Consider the following 16,241-nt stretch of genomic DNA (forward strand, 5'->3'; position numbering starts at 1 on the left):
GCCCCAGATGTTGTGCCTGAGAGCACAGTGTTTCGTTGACAGATGATAGCACTGCCACATAACCTTCCTGCTGCTTCTCCCCAAAGGGCCCTTTGCTATGGCAGTGCTCTGCTGCGTGTGCCTTTTGGACAGCTCCTCAGCTGGTGCTGATAGAGTGGGCAGGTGCCCTAGGAGGAGGAGGCAGCCTTGGGGCTGCAGGGTGGATCTGCTGGGGCTTTGCTCTGGGCCAGGGCTCTTCCCAGGGGCAGGAGACATTTCTTGTGTGTGGACTGTGGCTGTAGCAGCAGCTGTTTGGACTTGCCCAGGCAGAAATTTGGAGCAGCTGGGAGGTGGGTGGTGATGGCAGCAGAGCCAGAGGTTGTGAAGTTGAGGTGGGCATGAGGAGATAGGTGTCAGGAACAGAGAGGAAGCCAGAGGAGCTGGCAGCAGCTGTGTGAGGAGTGGAAGCTTGGAGGTAGGGGCTGGGGAAGAAAGATAGGCTGTATGCAGCGGGTGAGGGAGTGAGACCAGTGCCCCAGTAGGAGTAGGGATACTCGAGATGGGCCTCTTCTATGTGCACCACAGCTCTGACATCATGGGAGAGGACTGAGCTAACCCATGTTCTTGTCCTGAGCAAGCTGGGTGGAGATGCAGTGGAGAAACATGTCACCAGCCATGTGCTCTGTTTTGTCAAGGATACTGTTGCATAGAGTACAGAAGGACTAAGCCATCCAGCTGCGCAGGAGAGATTTGTTCTGCAGGTGCTTCCGCCTCAGGTCCCGCTTGAGCCAAGCACTGTGGGACCTAGTCCTCAGTCCATGCAGACTGTGCCCCACCAACTTCTCTGTGCTCATGCTCCCAGGGCCTGGCCCTCAGGACCTTGAGGGCTTTTCTATCCATCTTCATCCAAGACAAGACACCTGGTGTCTGGCTGGGGTTGTGCCACCTCTGTCCACCACCGTGCCCCCATGCAGAGTACTGTGGGCCCTGGCCTTTAGCCATGCTAGGCCATGAATTTTGGGCTCTTGCTTGAGAGGAGAGTTGTGACACTGTTTCCAGAAGGCAGGCAGACCTTTGCCATCAAGGCTGCCCAACTCTCAGCACCCCTGGAGCTGGCCCTGGAGCAGTGCTGGGCTTTGTTCTCCACCACTGACTGCTGTGGCTTGGCCCCCATGCTGTCAAATGTCATGACCTCCCCTCCAGCTGTGTGAAACAGTGTTCCCCCCTGTCTCGCTTTAACCCCATCTGGCAACCAAGAACCACACACAGCCACTCGCTCCCTGCCTCACCAGTGGGACTGGGGAGAGACTCGGAAAGGTAAAAGCTAAAAAACACTTGGTTTGAGATAAAGACAGTATAATATGGAAAGTGAAAGCCACGCACATAAGCAAAAAACCCCCAAAGAATTCATTCACCACTTACCATGGGCAGGCAGGTCTTCAGCCATCTCCAGGGGCCCCCTCACACCTCACAGTGACTTGGGAAGACAAATGCCATTCGCTCCAAACGTCCCCTCCTTCCTCCTTCTTGCCCAGTTTAAAATACTGAGCAGGATGTCAAATGGTCTGGAATATACCTGTGGACAGTTTAGGTCACCTGCCCTGGCTGTTTCTCCTCTCAACCTCCCATGCACCCCCAACCTCCTCACCAGCTTGGCAGTAGGAAGAGCAGAAAAGGCCTTGGCTCTGTGTAAGCCCTGCTCAGCAATAACTAAAATATCTCTATATTATCAACCCTGTGTGCAGCACAAACCCAAGACACAGTCCCATACATGACACTGAAGAAAGTTAACTCAACCCCAGTAGAAACCAGCATACCCCAGCTCACCTCAAGCCAAGCACCCCTGAGGCTGGCTGCCGAGCCATGCCTTGGGTTCCCCTGTGTCCCTTTGCAGGCAAATTTCACAGAGCCAAACTCCCCATGCCAACCTTCCCCCTACAGGGGACTAGGTCCCTTGTGCCCTTCCTGTGGTGGGCCGCCCCCAGGGCACAGCTTGCCAATGCTTCCCCAGCATGTGCCCCCTTCCAGAGGTGAATGGCACCTGCAGAGCTGCACCCCACACCTTTCTGCCGCTCCTCCCAGCAATGCTGCCCCAAACTGATTATAATTTCAGAGGAGGATTACTTTAAGAAAGATAGAACAAACTTTTTAAAAAATGAAGCAAACAGTTAAAGCATAAACATCTTTGCATAACTACAGCACACTTTCTTTTAAAATAGTTTTTAAACCAGAGCAATAGCACATCCAGTGTCTGGGCAGTTCCTGAAAGCCTTTCCAAAGTCAGGGGAGGGTTTTGCTATCCTCAGTCAGAAAGCAAGAGGGCAGCAACCTCCAGTGTAAGAGTGAGTTAACAAGCCAGGAAAATCATGAAGTGGTCAGTGCCCAGCAGCAAGTGTCCATGTTTGTATTTAAAAAGAATTGCTAGAACTAAACTCCTTGTTTTAGTAGCATGGTACTTTATTGACACTGCTTTATTTTTGTGCCAGCACTCATAAAACTTGGCAGACACCTGGAAGAATATTTATAATTAACAGAAACTCAAGCAGCTCCCCCTAACAGGCAGATATAATTGAGACCTTGGACAGGTTTTAGCAGGATGCAGGTTAAATTTTATGACCAGAACTGCTGACACATCACAGTTAAAAACTTCAAAAGACTGGAAAAAGTCATCACAATGTTCACTTACAACCCAAAGAAGCCTGAAAAAGGTGTAAACTGTTTCTGGTGGAGAGCAAATATTACAAGCCATTGTACAGAGTAGTAATGCAGGAGCAACAACAAGTCCTGTGACAGGAATGGCTGATGAGTTAGGAAGAGGATGGAGGTACCAGCAAGGGCCAAAGACTGGGAAACTGAAATGGGAGAGTGTAGAAGAAAAATGTGTCATCCAGTCAACTGAAGCAGTCTCCTTTCCTGTAGCAGTTCTGATGGAGTCTCTTCAATTCTGGCATGTCCCAGATGAGTACCATTTCCACACTTTCGTTGCAGACATGCTGAGACTCTGTCATATGGCCTCCTCAGCCTCCATAAGTTTTTTCTGGACCAGAGATGTTGGGGTTTGGCTGTGGGGACTGTGGCTTATGAGACTGAGAGTCATAGAAGACTTGCTATCAGCTCTGCTCCATGTTTTGTAGGGGAGGCTGCTGCATCAGAGGACACCAAGCCATTCCTGTTGTGACAGAAAGGTATGGGCGCAGGACCTTTGATGCAAGGTTGTACCATGACCATGTGACTGCATTAGCTTGTTTCAGCTTGGCCAGTTTGAAGCAGGATGGGCAAGATCCACATGTCACTGCTGTCAGGAATGTTTTGTGACTTCTGAGCTGCTTGTGCTTTGGAAATTGCAGGAGGGAAAGCTTCTTTGAGGCAGGAGGTGCTGACCTCAAAACAGTGTTCGAAGAAGTACAGTTGTGAGCAGCATCCCCAGAAATCCTGGCTGACAGCAGCCTCATAGTTACCTAGCACAGACTTGAGGACACTGCTCCAGCAGGGGTACCAGTACTTGCCTGTGAGAGTGGCTGATTGTGGTAAATGATCACTGATTAACAGCACAAATTGGCTGAGGGAAGTCCTGAAGGTGACAGAGCTTGTCCCTACCTCATTTTCCAGTGTGGAGTGAGGTGCAGTCTGTGTGCATTTCACTGTATGCGTTTTCTGATGCCTACCCTGACCCTGACCCTGCCCCTGATTACAAGGGCCCTGCATTAAGGCAGCAGGCTTCTGGTCAGAGCACTTGTCTGGGCGCACTCTGTGCCTGATCCGTGCAGGCTGTTCTACCTCTCTAACCTTTCTATAACCATTTTGCTGTTGTCAGTTTTCCCCTCCCTCTCTCTTTTTCTGTGATTCCCTAGCAGACTTTTAAGCTGGATTTCTTGGTTTACAGAACCTGAAAGCCAGGTTCTGGATAGACCAAGAGAGTATGGTGCCAGCCACAAGAGAAGTCTGGGGAAATTGTGAGAGATAGCAATTCATTCAGGAGTGAATGTTGAGCCCCATTAGTTGGTGAGGAGGCACAGGTTTGGCCCACTTGTATTATTCATGTCAAGGCTGCTTGCCTGTATGTGGGCACCTGCATAAGCACTGCTGTGTCTGCATGGATTTGTTTTCAAGGTGCTGACACCGCCACTGCTGCATATTCCAGCATTTGGTAATTCAGGCCCAGCAGGAGGGATCGCAGCTGCTACAGTCCACCAGTCGTTCACAACAAGAAAGCATCTGTTTTAGGGGCCCAAAGCTGTCATCTGATGATCAATTTGATGCCCCAAATGGTTCCATTAACCCTTAAATTTAATTTCCTTGTTACTTAATTATTTGTCTAAAAGACTTTTCTTGTTTAGCTCTGCTTCAAAGAACATTGTCTAACTGGCAATGAAATCCACATTGAAGTTAAGTTGGGATTTATCATGGTCAAACCCATCTTTCGCATTCTCAGACACCAGCTCCCCTTGTTAAGAAAGTGGTTATAACCAGATTCCAAGGAACAAGCCTGTATGGGCAGGGAGGGACTGCTGCAAGTTGTCTACTCTTCTTGCTGTTGTCTCAGCTCAGAGGAGGGCAGGGGTAAAATTCATTTCGGATTTGGATGTTTTGTGGGTTATTTTCTCTTCTCTGCATGAAGTTCAGTGTTTTGTTTGCTTCCCCTCTTTTCCCAGAACTATAGCCCTGAACTGAGTTTTTCCATGTATGGTTTTTAAATGTAATTGTAGCTGCTTCAGAGCTTGTTGATTTGCAGTCCAGCAAGGAACAGTAAGGTTTCTCCAGAGGTGCTGGGACATAACCAAGGCCTCCTCAGTTCTGCAGCCAATTGCTCAACAGAGCGGGGAGAATCAATTGCTCATTGCCAGAGGCAGGGTTACTGCAGCAGGGACAACCCAAGTGGAGATGTCCAGCTGATGGAACCCCCACCATCAGTGAAAGGCAGACCTTAACCTCCAAGGAGCAGTGGGCTGTGCACCTACAGTGGGGCAGTTTCCACATGGGCCCAGCTCACTGGACAGCCCTTCCACTTGTTCCAGCTGACTCCCTCCAAGCCAAGGCCCATGAGGTCTGGTCCTTGAGTTGTGCAGGCCAGGTCCACCACTGCTCACCTGAGCCAAGCACAAGGCTATGCGTGAGCCTGTTACCCACAGTCTTAAAACACCACGTCATCTGTTTGTAGAGAAGTGCAAACAGGGCAAGCAATTGTACAAAACTACCTTGGAAAATCTGGATCATCATTAAAGTAACTCAAGACACTAGAAATACTTAACACACTGTGTGTAGTGCTGTCACAGGAAGACCCTACCAATTACAGTAAGTGCTGTCCACAGAAAGAAGGGTTCTAGAGGTGCTTCAATGTTGCAGGGATCAAACTTAATGCCATCTTACAAATGAAAACATATGAAATCACACTGTTAGAACACAGCTACCCTTTCACAGGGCAGGACCCAATCTCAAACAGCAAGGCTACAGAATTCCTGTAAAAGCAGTGTCCAGCTGAGATAAAGTATGTTTGTCTCTGCAGAAGTGTATTCCACTATACTTAAAGCATAACTACTCCACAAGCATCCAGGGTAGAAGAGATGTTGTATTTTTCACAGCAAATACTAGTTACAGATCTCTGGAACTTGTAAATAATACTTAGAATACAATATTTCATATTGGTGCAAAATGTACAAACACAAAACATGTATTGCAAAATATACACAGAATTGTTCTAAGAACAGAACCCCAAGGATGAACAGATGTTTAAATATAAGAGAAAAGTCCATCTTTTATAAATTACTGAAAAAATATCTATTACTACACTAGGTATGTTATTTGTAACCACAAATAATAGTGACATGTCTCATTTGCAAGGCAGACACTGAGAAACAAGTTACATCATTAAAAGCTAGTTTTTGAGACCAATCCACAAGTGTGATAACGCATTACTGATTTGAGGCACATAGTGTGGAAACCGTTTTCAACCACTTTAATGCTTGTACTTAGGCTTTTTTTTTTTTTTCTGAGAATTAGGCAGATGCACAAAGAATAAGCACTAGACAATAACTTGTCATCTTATGTTAGTTTATTGGGTCAGGATTATTTATTACCGATGTATTGGAACATTCACAAGAAATGCTATGAGACACCTTAAAAGTGTCTTGATAATAGAACAGCATTCATACAACTGTGTAAGTTGGATGATTTAAATAACCAGAGGTGAAAAACAGTTATTTAAGCGATAGTTAAGTCATAGTTTGAGAAGAATTAAGATGTCATCAGTCATTCATAAGTAGGAGAGACACTGAAATCTATAGTGAATTACAAACTCTGATGCTTTGCATTCAAAGCAGAGATGTTCTCTTCCAATATTCAGAACTTGTAGCGCCAGGATACTGATTGCTACTAGCTATACCATTGCTAACTAAACTATCACAAGGATAACTTGCTTTGGGCATGTTTGGAATGCTTTATACAGCTATTGGTATGCTACAGATCCCCAAATTTTGCTTTAAAATAGCAGTGAAGGCTTTAAAAGCACCCAAAATTACACAATAAATACTCAGTAATACTTCAAGCACCTCTTGCTACCCAATTTGGCAAGATAAGCAGCACTAAGAAATGGATGCCATGGTGAGACAAGCTGTTAGCAGTTTGACGCAGGCACTCTTGATTTGGGCCTGCCTGCCTTCAGAAAGCAAAAGAGCTTGTGTGGCACACTCTGTGACAGTAAGAGAGAGAGGACTGTAAGTGCCAGACAGTCACCAGACTTATAACCTTTCTGTAGTCAAGCACAAGGGCAGGCTCTCTGCTCTTCAACCTGCAGTGATCTGTATGGGGGAGAAGCCCTGCCTTGTGAGGCTGATGTTTATATTAGGTTGCTGCCAGAGGTGTAATAGGGGATACACACAATATAAATGAAGCCATATCTTATGAAATCAGGTTGTTCCCTAAATAACACATTTGACCAGTGCAGAGTGACATGCTAAATGGGTATGCTGCCAGGAGAGCTTAGAGGGATAACTACACCAGTAACAGTGCCCTATTAAAAAATACTTTGCTTTGGAATAGATCTTTAATATCTACACACATTTATTTCAAGACTTCAACTTTTTCAGTACTGATCTGCTATAAAACCTTCTCATAAATTATCTTCACAAAAAATAAAGTCACTCTTTCAGCAAACATATTCAATATAACACACTTGTATCAGTAGAAATTCTGTCCTGCAAGTCCATGGCAGAGAAGCCATAACCCACACTTAAATCTCTCCAAAGCAACATAACCAGGACTCTAAAACCAGAAGGCAACTGTTCCATTAATTACCATGGTAAGCAGAAACAATGCTTCCAAAACACATGAAGAGTGCGCTGTTTCAGTGGACATGTATGGGTTTACAATCAATAGTCACTGTCCTGTAAACATTGAAACTGCCACTCTAACTGCAGGTTAAGATTAGTAATTTGCATTCATTTCACTGCACTCCACACATACAATGCCTACACTGCTAAAAAAAACCAACAACACAACAAAACCATTAAATAGCAAAAGGAATGAAGGCTTTGGGCTGGATGTCTCCTGCAACTAAGTGTCAAGTCAGTAAGTGTTGACATTATAAATAAAACTTGAACATTATTTTATGCATTATAGAAGCAGTCTAGTAAAACCTAAAACTTAGAATAGCAGCAAACTTGCTCAAAAACATACATGAACTTTCAGTCAGTCAGCTATAAATACATTCTGCGATGTGAGAAGCCATCTCTATCCCCAAGCAGGCTTTCAAGGAGAACACAGTGTTAGACATGGATGGGGATCAAGAACACTGCAGTCAGAGAAACTCCTAAACAATTGTATTCTACAAACTTGTTCTCATTGTTTTCTGAAAGTGCATCTTTGTATCTGTAGAATTATCCCCATATTTACAAAAAAAAAGTATAAACATTGCAATTTTGCCACACCCTAAGCCTATCTAACCTGTATTTTCTGTTAAGTGCAAAAAGTATAATGAAGTTACACATATTCGGGTGCATATAAGATCAAAGCCTGAAAATGATGCAACGTTGTCACTGGTGAATCCAAGGCAATTCAGTAGTTGCCAAATTTTTCTTTGCTGCACAGCTGTTAGATGGCTAAAGTAGAAGCTGAAGCAGAAATTAAAGAATATTCTAAGCCAAACTGACAGAGCAGCGCTTAGAGCTGGAACTCCATTCCCCCACTCTCCACACACATTCACCAGCACATACTCATACCTTCAATACCAGTTTCAGTACAGAGCTAGGCCCAAAGGGCAGGAGAGCAGCCTGGCAGAAAGCTGTACCATCACTCTGAAGGTGGTAAGGAAGAGATGTGGGGTGCAGACTGAAAGAGTCTTTACTGCCAGGTCTCTCAAGTGCACAACTCCAATAGACCCCAATACTGGCACTGGAATATGGACTAGAGACTATACAAGACAGAGTGTACCTGCAGTCGGTACATTATTAAATACATATGCAACCAAATCTGTTGTGTCTTCAACATAAGCCCTTTTTAAGTGTCACAACAGCTCGTCTTACCTTCTCCTCCCACAAAAAGAGGTTTCATTTGATAATGATATTTATATGCCAACAGGCTGCTACAGAATCACATGCATGCATAAATGCTAAGCAATTTGAAACAGATGATACTCAGATCAAGTGCATTATTTTCTCTTTAAAGAAATGAAATCCATACAATATTTGTAAGAGGGTAACTGTGAAGATGAACAACAATTGTCTATAATAGCTCATTTAGTTTTGTTCCTTAGTTAAGTCTTGCAGTGGACAGCTTCTTCCTAGTTTTTAAAATGCTACAATAGCCATTGCCATTGGTTTTAGACACACAGATACTTGACTAAAATCTAGAAAGAGCAAGCAGAGCTCAAACTGCATACATGCAGAGATTGTACTCTAAACACAGTTGTGCTTTCACTATATTGCTGTCATGTCTTGTTGGAAAGTGCAAGTCCTGCCTTATGTCTGAAACTGGAGAGAGAAAGAACCAGAAGTGAGTGCTATCAGAATGCTGTAACAGGGCAAAAGCTGTATAATTAGGCACTGTGGAAGGAAATACAATAAGGCGTATTCTTAAAGGGTGTGTGCACATGTATGTATACACATGTATGTACACACACATATATACACATATATAAACAAAAGGTTTTTGGCAAAAGAACCATTTCACCTAAAAATCAATGCAGTGAAAATACCAGCAATTTAAACTGTACAAATCAAGGGTAAAAGCCATGGGGAAAAAAGCAGCAAATTTTCTGAAGTAGCACCCATATCTCAGGGATGAGCTTTTGAATTTCGGTTCTACTAATTCAAGACAGAGGTAATGTGTTTATCCATCAAAACAGATTTTAACCAATTGACCACCTGCACTAATCTGCAACACTGGGGTATTTGAAAGGAACCACAGTTTTCAGGACCCTTCTCTCCCCAGTGTTGGCAATGCCTAAGTAGGACACTAGTAAAAGGTCAGGAGAGTGTATCTCAGCAGGAGAGATGCTAGTTGTGCTATTTGTGCCTGCAGTGGTTTATAGGCAAGGTAAAAAGGCAGTGGAGAGAGGATGAAGGAGTGTGCTCAGGATAGCAATGAGTCTGCATCTCTTCCCTGTCCACAGTTATAGCTCCTGGTCCTGCGTCCCTGATGTTCATTAACAGCTGTCTTGACAGAACTGAGCCTCTTCCCCAACACTTCTGTTGCTGCATTATCTAAAGTACTTGGTCACGTGACCACTGGGTTCTCACACAATACTACTCAAAGAGCCCATATGGAGAATCATCTATCTGCCCACTGTCACATAAATTATACTGCATTGTTACGTTAAGTGGAAAGGCTAAGTCTAAATGTTTCATATTAACAGCAAAGAGTTATCCCCTCCCTTCATGCAGGCCTTGTATACCCCAGAAGAAAATACCAGGTCTTCTCAGACACCATATGCAATGAAAATATGAGAATAAAAAATACATACACACATATATTCTTGATATAATGGCCTTTACAGAACCTGAAACATCTTAATAGAGGGGTTAATGAGTGAGTTTCTCCTTTTAAAAGCTTTACAGGGGGTTTTCTATCTCAACTGCCCAGGAATCTGTTTTGTCATCAAAAGACATTAAGAATAATCTTTTGATGCACAGAGGCCTTAGATGCTAAGAGTGTTTTTATTCCAGTGTGGCGCTCATCTGCTCAAACACTATATGGCAGTTGGTTTCTGGGAAAAAAAGGAAAGGGAAAGAAAACCAAACTCAAAGCTTTCTTGCCCTCCACCACTGGGAAAAGAATACACTCATACTTCAGTGTCACCTTGCTACTGTGATGCTACCCCAAAACAGGCGTGTACAGAGTTCCAGGGATGGGAAATGTCCTGGAAGAATATGCCACAGCAAGGGGCCCTTTGATTAAAGTATTGTGATCTGTGAGTTTCATGTTATTTCAGATAACAGATACAGAGAAAAAGGAGAGACAGCCAGGTCCTTAACAAGCCAAGAACTTGAAACACTGTCAGCTACATGCTGCAGGATTATATATGCCTGGAAAAATAGTACGACAGGTTTGTTTGTTTATTTATTTGGGCTGCAGAAGACAGTCTGTACCAGCAATCTTAAAATTTATGCATGTTTTCTGTAACAAGAAATCCAGCTTCCATTACTGAGTCAGCAACTGGAAAGTAGACCATGCATTCTTTCTGCTGCCCCAAGGATACAAAGCAGTTTCTCTGTCTTTCTGGACAATTATGAAGCAGCATCCTATTCCAGATTTCCTCTCTAATTTGTGAGCTTCATTCAGAGAGTGCACATCCTGAAATACAACACTTTATCCTCCCTACTTGTAATGCTGGTACCAGGATGCCAGAAGAGGTCCAGCTGACCTCTCATGCCCAGGTTCTAAAGAAGATAACCCTGTATTTAGAGATCAGGAAGACAAGACTTTTAGCTCTGTACTATCCAAACTATTTCCTTCACAGCATGAATCCAGTTTTTGTGCTGAATAAAAGTTAAGTTGTAGTCCACGCTGCTGGACCTGAAGAACATCCCCAAATTTAAATTAAGAATTTAAACAATTAACAAGAGGTTTCACTGAAAACAGGAGTTATTCCTCCAACTGTATCTCTACCAGAAAACAGAGAAGGAATCACTAGATCGAAAGGAGAAGCTGCAGGCATCTGCCATTTTTCCATAACTGTTTTGTCTCTCTTTATAGCTTTAGCTGCATCATTCTGTTGCTATAGATGACATTCACACCCTCATTGCACCATGACTGGAAAGCAGAAAGCACATTTCTGAAGCACACTGCTGAAGCTGGCACAGTGCTGAGAGTACAGGCTCATCACCAAGACCCAGCAAGAACTGCCTCAGCATGTAACTGGCTCCATCACAAAATGGCTTTTGCATATTTCAAAGTTACACTTAAGCCCCCTGAAGCAGCTACAGATGTTTTTCTAGACACACTGGCAAGAGGGAATGCTCCTAAAGCTGACACTCAAGTGATGAATTCATGCCACCCACAGATGAAACAGTTATTACTGTGCAACAGAAGACGAGTAAGCCCACTGTCTGGCTAAGTGGGCTCTAGCCAGCATGGCTTAAGTAGCTCCAAGCAGCAGATGCATACAAGTGGCAAAACCTTGCAGGCCCCACCCCCTACCCACAAGTGGTTCACAGAGCCCTTTGTGTATGATGTTGACCCAAAGTGAAATGTTCAGTCCCTGGGCAACCATGGTGAGATGAGATGGCAGAGATATGAGTGAAGAACAACATGACTACAGACATGGATAGCAGATGTAGACAGCATATGGCAGGACCAGCATGGCTGCTCCAGCACCAGTCTCTAGCACAAAGCTGTAAAAGGAGTACTGGATCCCCACACCTTCAGCAGATGGGTAAACACAGAGAGCTGATCTTGGCCTCACAGGAGCTGATGGGGAAACAGCCTCTGAAGAGCACACACTCATCCAAGTGAGATAAGACAGTCACTGTGTCCCTGGGCCCACACCTAATAACAACACCCATCAAAGACTTGAGAAGCCTGACGAGGTAAGTGAATTTTCATGATGCCTCTCGCATTCCCAGTTATTTGAAGCCTAGAGCATGTTACATGCATACTATAGGCTTCAATACCTGCTAAGGCTCCTCAGCAAAGCTATGCTGTACATAATACCGCTCTAACATGTGACTGTGCTAATTTACTTAACTGAACACTAAGTGGTACTTCTTTTAACCTAATTAATGATGATTCTTGAGCTTTCTGTTATATAATAGTACAAATTCATGAAAATGAAACAACACAAGTAAAGTCAAGACGAAAAGTCTGGTGTCAAAGATAATGGTTTCAGGGATAGAAAAATATTGGTGTAACATAATACTGCGTTGGGTACTTATGTTCCCTTTTTAAGAGTTGTAGCTGATAAAATTCAAATGCCTTTTAAAACGGGCTTTGGCTGAATAATGAGAAACTAAGCTACAGTTGAAAAAGTGCTCTACAGGCTGTTTTCCCTTCATTCATGCTGTCCAAATACTGTTGAAGTAAACGCTCTGAAATATTTTGACTCAACTGTTCTAGTACTTTCTCTCTTCCCAGTGCTCTGGGATCCTTTTATAGAAATAATCTCTCCTGTGTTTTGTATTTTTCTCTTTACACTTGTACTGTTTCAGCTGTGCTATTTGGACTGATCTAAGGACTTCTCAGCAACTCATGTTTTTGCCTTTTTTTGGTTAGGATGCTACTGTGAGCATTAATTTAAAGAAACACATTTTCAGCTATAGAACAAATAAAAAAAAATTATCTATGGAATGATATTCTTTAAGAAGGAGCTGAGAGGAGGGAAGGATTTTTTGTGAAGGCAAATGCAGAAATCTCAGCATCTTGGAATCTCTGTTTGGCTGGGAAACAGCTTACAGAAAAGCAACCCAAAGTAAACATTTCAGATGAGACAAGTGGTACATAACAGTTATTTGTGACAATGAGGCACTATCTTTGAAAGACAAAGAAGAACCCAGTACTATCAAAATGTAATGAAAGGCACGCTCATAAGCAACTCTCTTCACGAGTTGTCTGCACTCGGTTTTACTGAACCAGTGTGGTGTCTAGGTGTGGATACAGGTCTCCCCTTAGCGTCCTCCTTCAGAGACTGACACACCATCCACTTTCATCTCTTTCAGGCTTCCAGTTTTTTTCTGCTTCTGCTTGGATTTTTTCAACATATGGACCTAAAATTGAAAAATTTAAAAGAAAGTGAGTGAGTATTAAAATATCTGTGATCACCAATAAGCTGATCTAAGGCAACTAATAACCAAGTAAAAAGCTGGAACTGCAACAGAAAAACATTTAAAAACACAACTGTCTGGTGCACCTATCCTTATAAAGCTATAGGATTTACTGGGTTTTTTACATAAACATATACACATTATGTATATGTGCATATATATTCCTGTACACACATGTATACATACCCATATATAGAGAGAACTAGTCAGCAGCGGACAAGTTAGGTTTGCTCTCTCTCTCTTTCTCTTCCCCTGGCCCCCCCCACCCCACTTCTTCTCATGGAAAGAACAAAGTTTCAACATAGTCTGAAACTTTGAGGTATGACCCACTCATTTCTCCTCAGTAAGGGCAATTGTTCTGGTAGCACTCCCAGTACAGCTACATACCCTCTGTGCTTGCCTGTAGCAACAAATTTCCATGAGTTGAAAAGGCATCCTTAAGGTAGCAGGCAAATGTGTAGACTGGTGTGCACCATAGTAATCTACTGCAAAATGTTTATTTCACAATTTCAAAGTCAAGAGTGAAGTTAAATTCTCGGGGAGCTGATTTATGTACATATTGAGATAATAAAGAAAAAACAGACACTGATTACTCCTAAGTCTCTTTTTCATGGACTCTGCTCCTCTCTTACCAATTTTTCTCCTTTGATACTACTGTCTGACAGACCTTCTCTTCTCCAGCAGACTGACTCCCACCTTGCACACTGCACTACTACCATGGCCTTTATAACTGTGCCCTGCTTCGAGACAAGCAACACTGCCTGCAGATGTCAATACAGGGATAAAAATTAAGTCACTGGGCCAAAGCATAGGGACCATTTTTTTAAACACAAGCCTCATCTGAGCCACTAGAGAGAGCCCTCAAACCATCCTCTTTAGAAACTGCTTTGTCAGTTACCACACAGTGCTGAGCAGCTCCTTTAGGGTTAAGCATCGGAATACACAGACAAGCAAGATAATACAGTAACATCCAGTGCAGGAACAAAGTCTAAGAGAAACCTACAGCCAGTACCTTTGGTCCTGCAGCAGAAATTATAATCTGGCCAGGGGCCTGAATCCAGGGCTCTCCATCAACTTGAACTGGAATTGGCTTTAGGAGTGTTACACGGAAATACGAGCCTTGGGCTATGCGGATTCCTGATCGAAAACCACCTTGGACTTGACCCTGTTAGGGAATAAATGCCAGGATATCAATCACCCCAACTAACAAGAAGTACAAATACTAGCTGCAATTCAACTGGGTAGATATTACTTTATTCTCATCTGACATTTTAAGTTTCAGCTAAAAAAACTGCTTAGGCAAAACTAGGATGCCTTTACTGCCCCAGCGTTAATTATTTCAGCTAGTCCAGGAAGGAGAACTCGGATACCCCTGACGGCTGTGGGAGCCAAAACAACTTCCACAGCAAAGCCACTTGTACACAAAGGTTGGGCAAGGAGCATACACTCACAAAGGTCTTGTTTGCTTTGGCTTCCCTCTCTGTAACACAGTAAATACTTCTAAAGACACCTAAATGTACACACAGACTTCAGCACATGTGAAATTCTAAAGTCTAAAAGCACTTTATTAATCAGAGAGTTTTTCCAAACTCAGCTCCATATAGCTACAGAAATACATACATATACACACACTGAACTTCTTATACACATACTCAACTACAACTTGACAGCTGAGTTAACGTTTTAGAGTTAACTGTAGAAGTGAAACAAAGTGAACTTTGCTGCTACACATACTCTAGGGGAATGTGTGCAGAAACCAAACATGGGAGTAAAAACCTTATTATCACGAACCCAAGGCACAGGTTTGTTAACATTTATACTCCAAAGCTGCTTCTACTTTCACAAAAAATTTAAGGATCTCTATCAAAACACTTCTTTAGTGTCTTTTAGAAGATCTAAGTTACAAAATGGTAAAGTTGACCAACACCAAAGATTGATCAAGCTCCACAAAATTTAACCACCCACCTTTCCACTTTTGGTGGCTTTATGGATTAATTATCTCTAGTTACCTGACCACATATACTTTTTTAGCAGCAGATTTCTTTAGATAGTGGTGAAATATGAAGACAAAAATAACCTACCATCCCACAGGACTATGTTACTAACAGCAGACCATTGTAAAAGTATGTAATACGTGAAAGAACTAAAGTTGCATAAGTTGAGTCATAATAGTCTTTGCAGAACAGCATACCACCTGCTTGACATAGCATTCAAATCAAGAGCAGCAAGTATCAAATTCTCAGCGATAGGGTTTGGAAAGCCTGTGGCAGATAATTATAAGGCAACCTGTCTTGATGGAATCTCCACTGTGATTGTGATGAGGTATGACAAGATTTTTCACAGCTACACTAGGTGAAGAGGGCCTGTTTTTGTAATATTAGAATAAAATCTTGTTTTCATCCCATGAACTGTTCCATTTTGACACCATGATACCTGTTATGAGAAAGCTAGTGCATTCCATAATACATGCATACACTTGCATTTTACATATATATATTGCATTATATATATATGCACACATGTATGTTTCTCTACTTGATTCAAAGTCTAGTTAAATCATGAAGCATTTCCCCATGGATTTTTAACAAGTTCTGAATTCCTATTACTTCTTCTTATCTGACCTTAACAAAGAGGTGTAGTTTTTAGGACTATGCACTTGCAATGCACTGTCTGTTACAGAAGCAAGCCTGTCCCATAAAATGTGTGTTTCTTCTGTGTTTACTGGGATGCCAACTCACCATGTGAACGACGCCAGTCACACCAACCACTTCCAGCAGGCCGTCATCGATGCGTGGCTTCTCAAAGCGGTTGTCACTCTCAGACCCCCAGAGGTCAGCTCCAGAGCCCCAGCTGTGTGGAGAGCACATCAGTGACCATCTGTGGGCCTGTGGTCTGCCCCCAGGCACACTCCCTGGTGCCCTGCTAAGGGTGGCTGGTTTGTCAGGCTTCAAATGCTATACACACTGTGCTCCTGCACCAGCTGGAGGGAGCAGTTTTCCTGCATTGTAAACG

The 16,241-nt window shown here is 43.1% G+C and overlaps 1 protein-coding gene across 1 annotated transcript in view; it reads right to left on the reverse strand.

Moving 5' to 3' along the window:
- Positions 1 to 5,527: 5,527 nt before the first annotated feature.
- DGKQ (diacylglycerol kinase theta) overlaps positions 5,528 to 16,241 on the reverse strand; it is a 90,707-nt gene continuing 79,993 nt past the window's right edge. The window contains 3 exon segments of the mRNA XM_032097096.1: positions 5,528 to 13,172; positions 14,242 to 14,394; positions 15,968 to 16,079. Coding sequence (XP_031952987.1) covers positions 13,074 to 13,172; positions 14,242 to 14,394; positions 15,968 to 16,079 — 364 coding nt within the window. The 3' untranslated portion in view covers positions 5,528 to 13,073.

The sequence above is a fragment of the Corvus moneduloides genome, chromosome Z (genome assembly GCF_009650955.1).
Source record: "Corvus moneduloides isolate bCorMon1 chromosome Z, bCorMon1.pri, whole genome shotgun sequence".
NCBI lineage: Eukaryota > Metazoa > Chordata > Aves > Passeriformes > Corvidae > Corvus > Corvus moneduloides.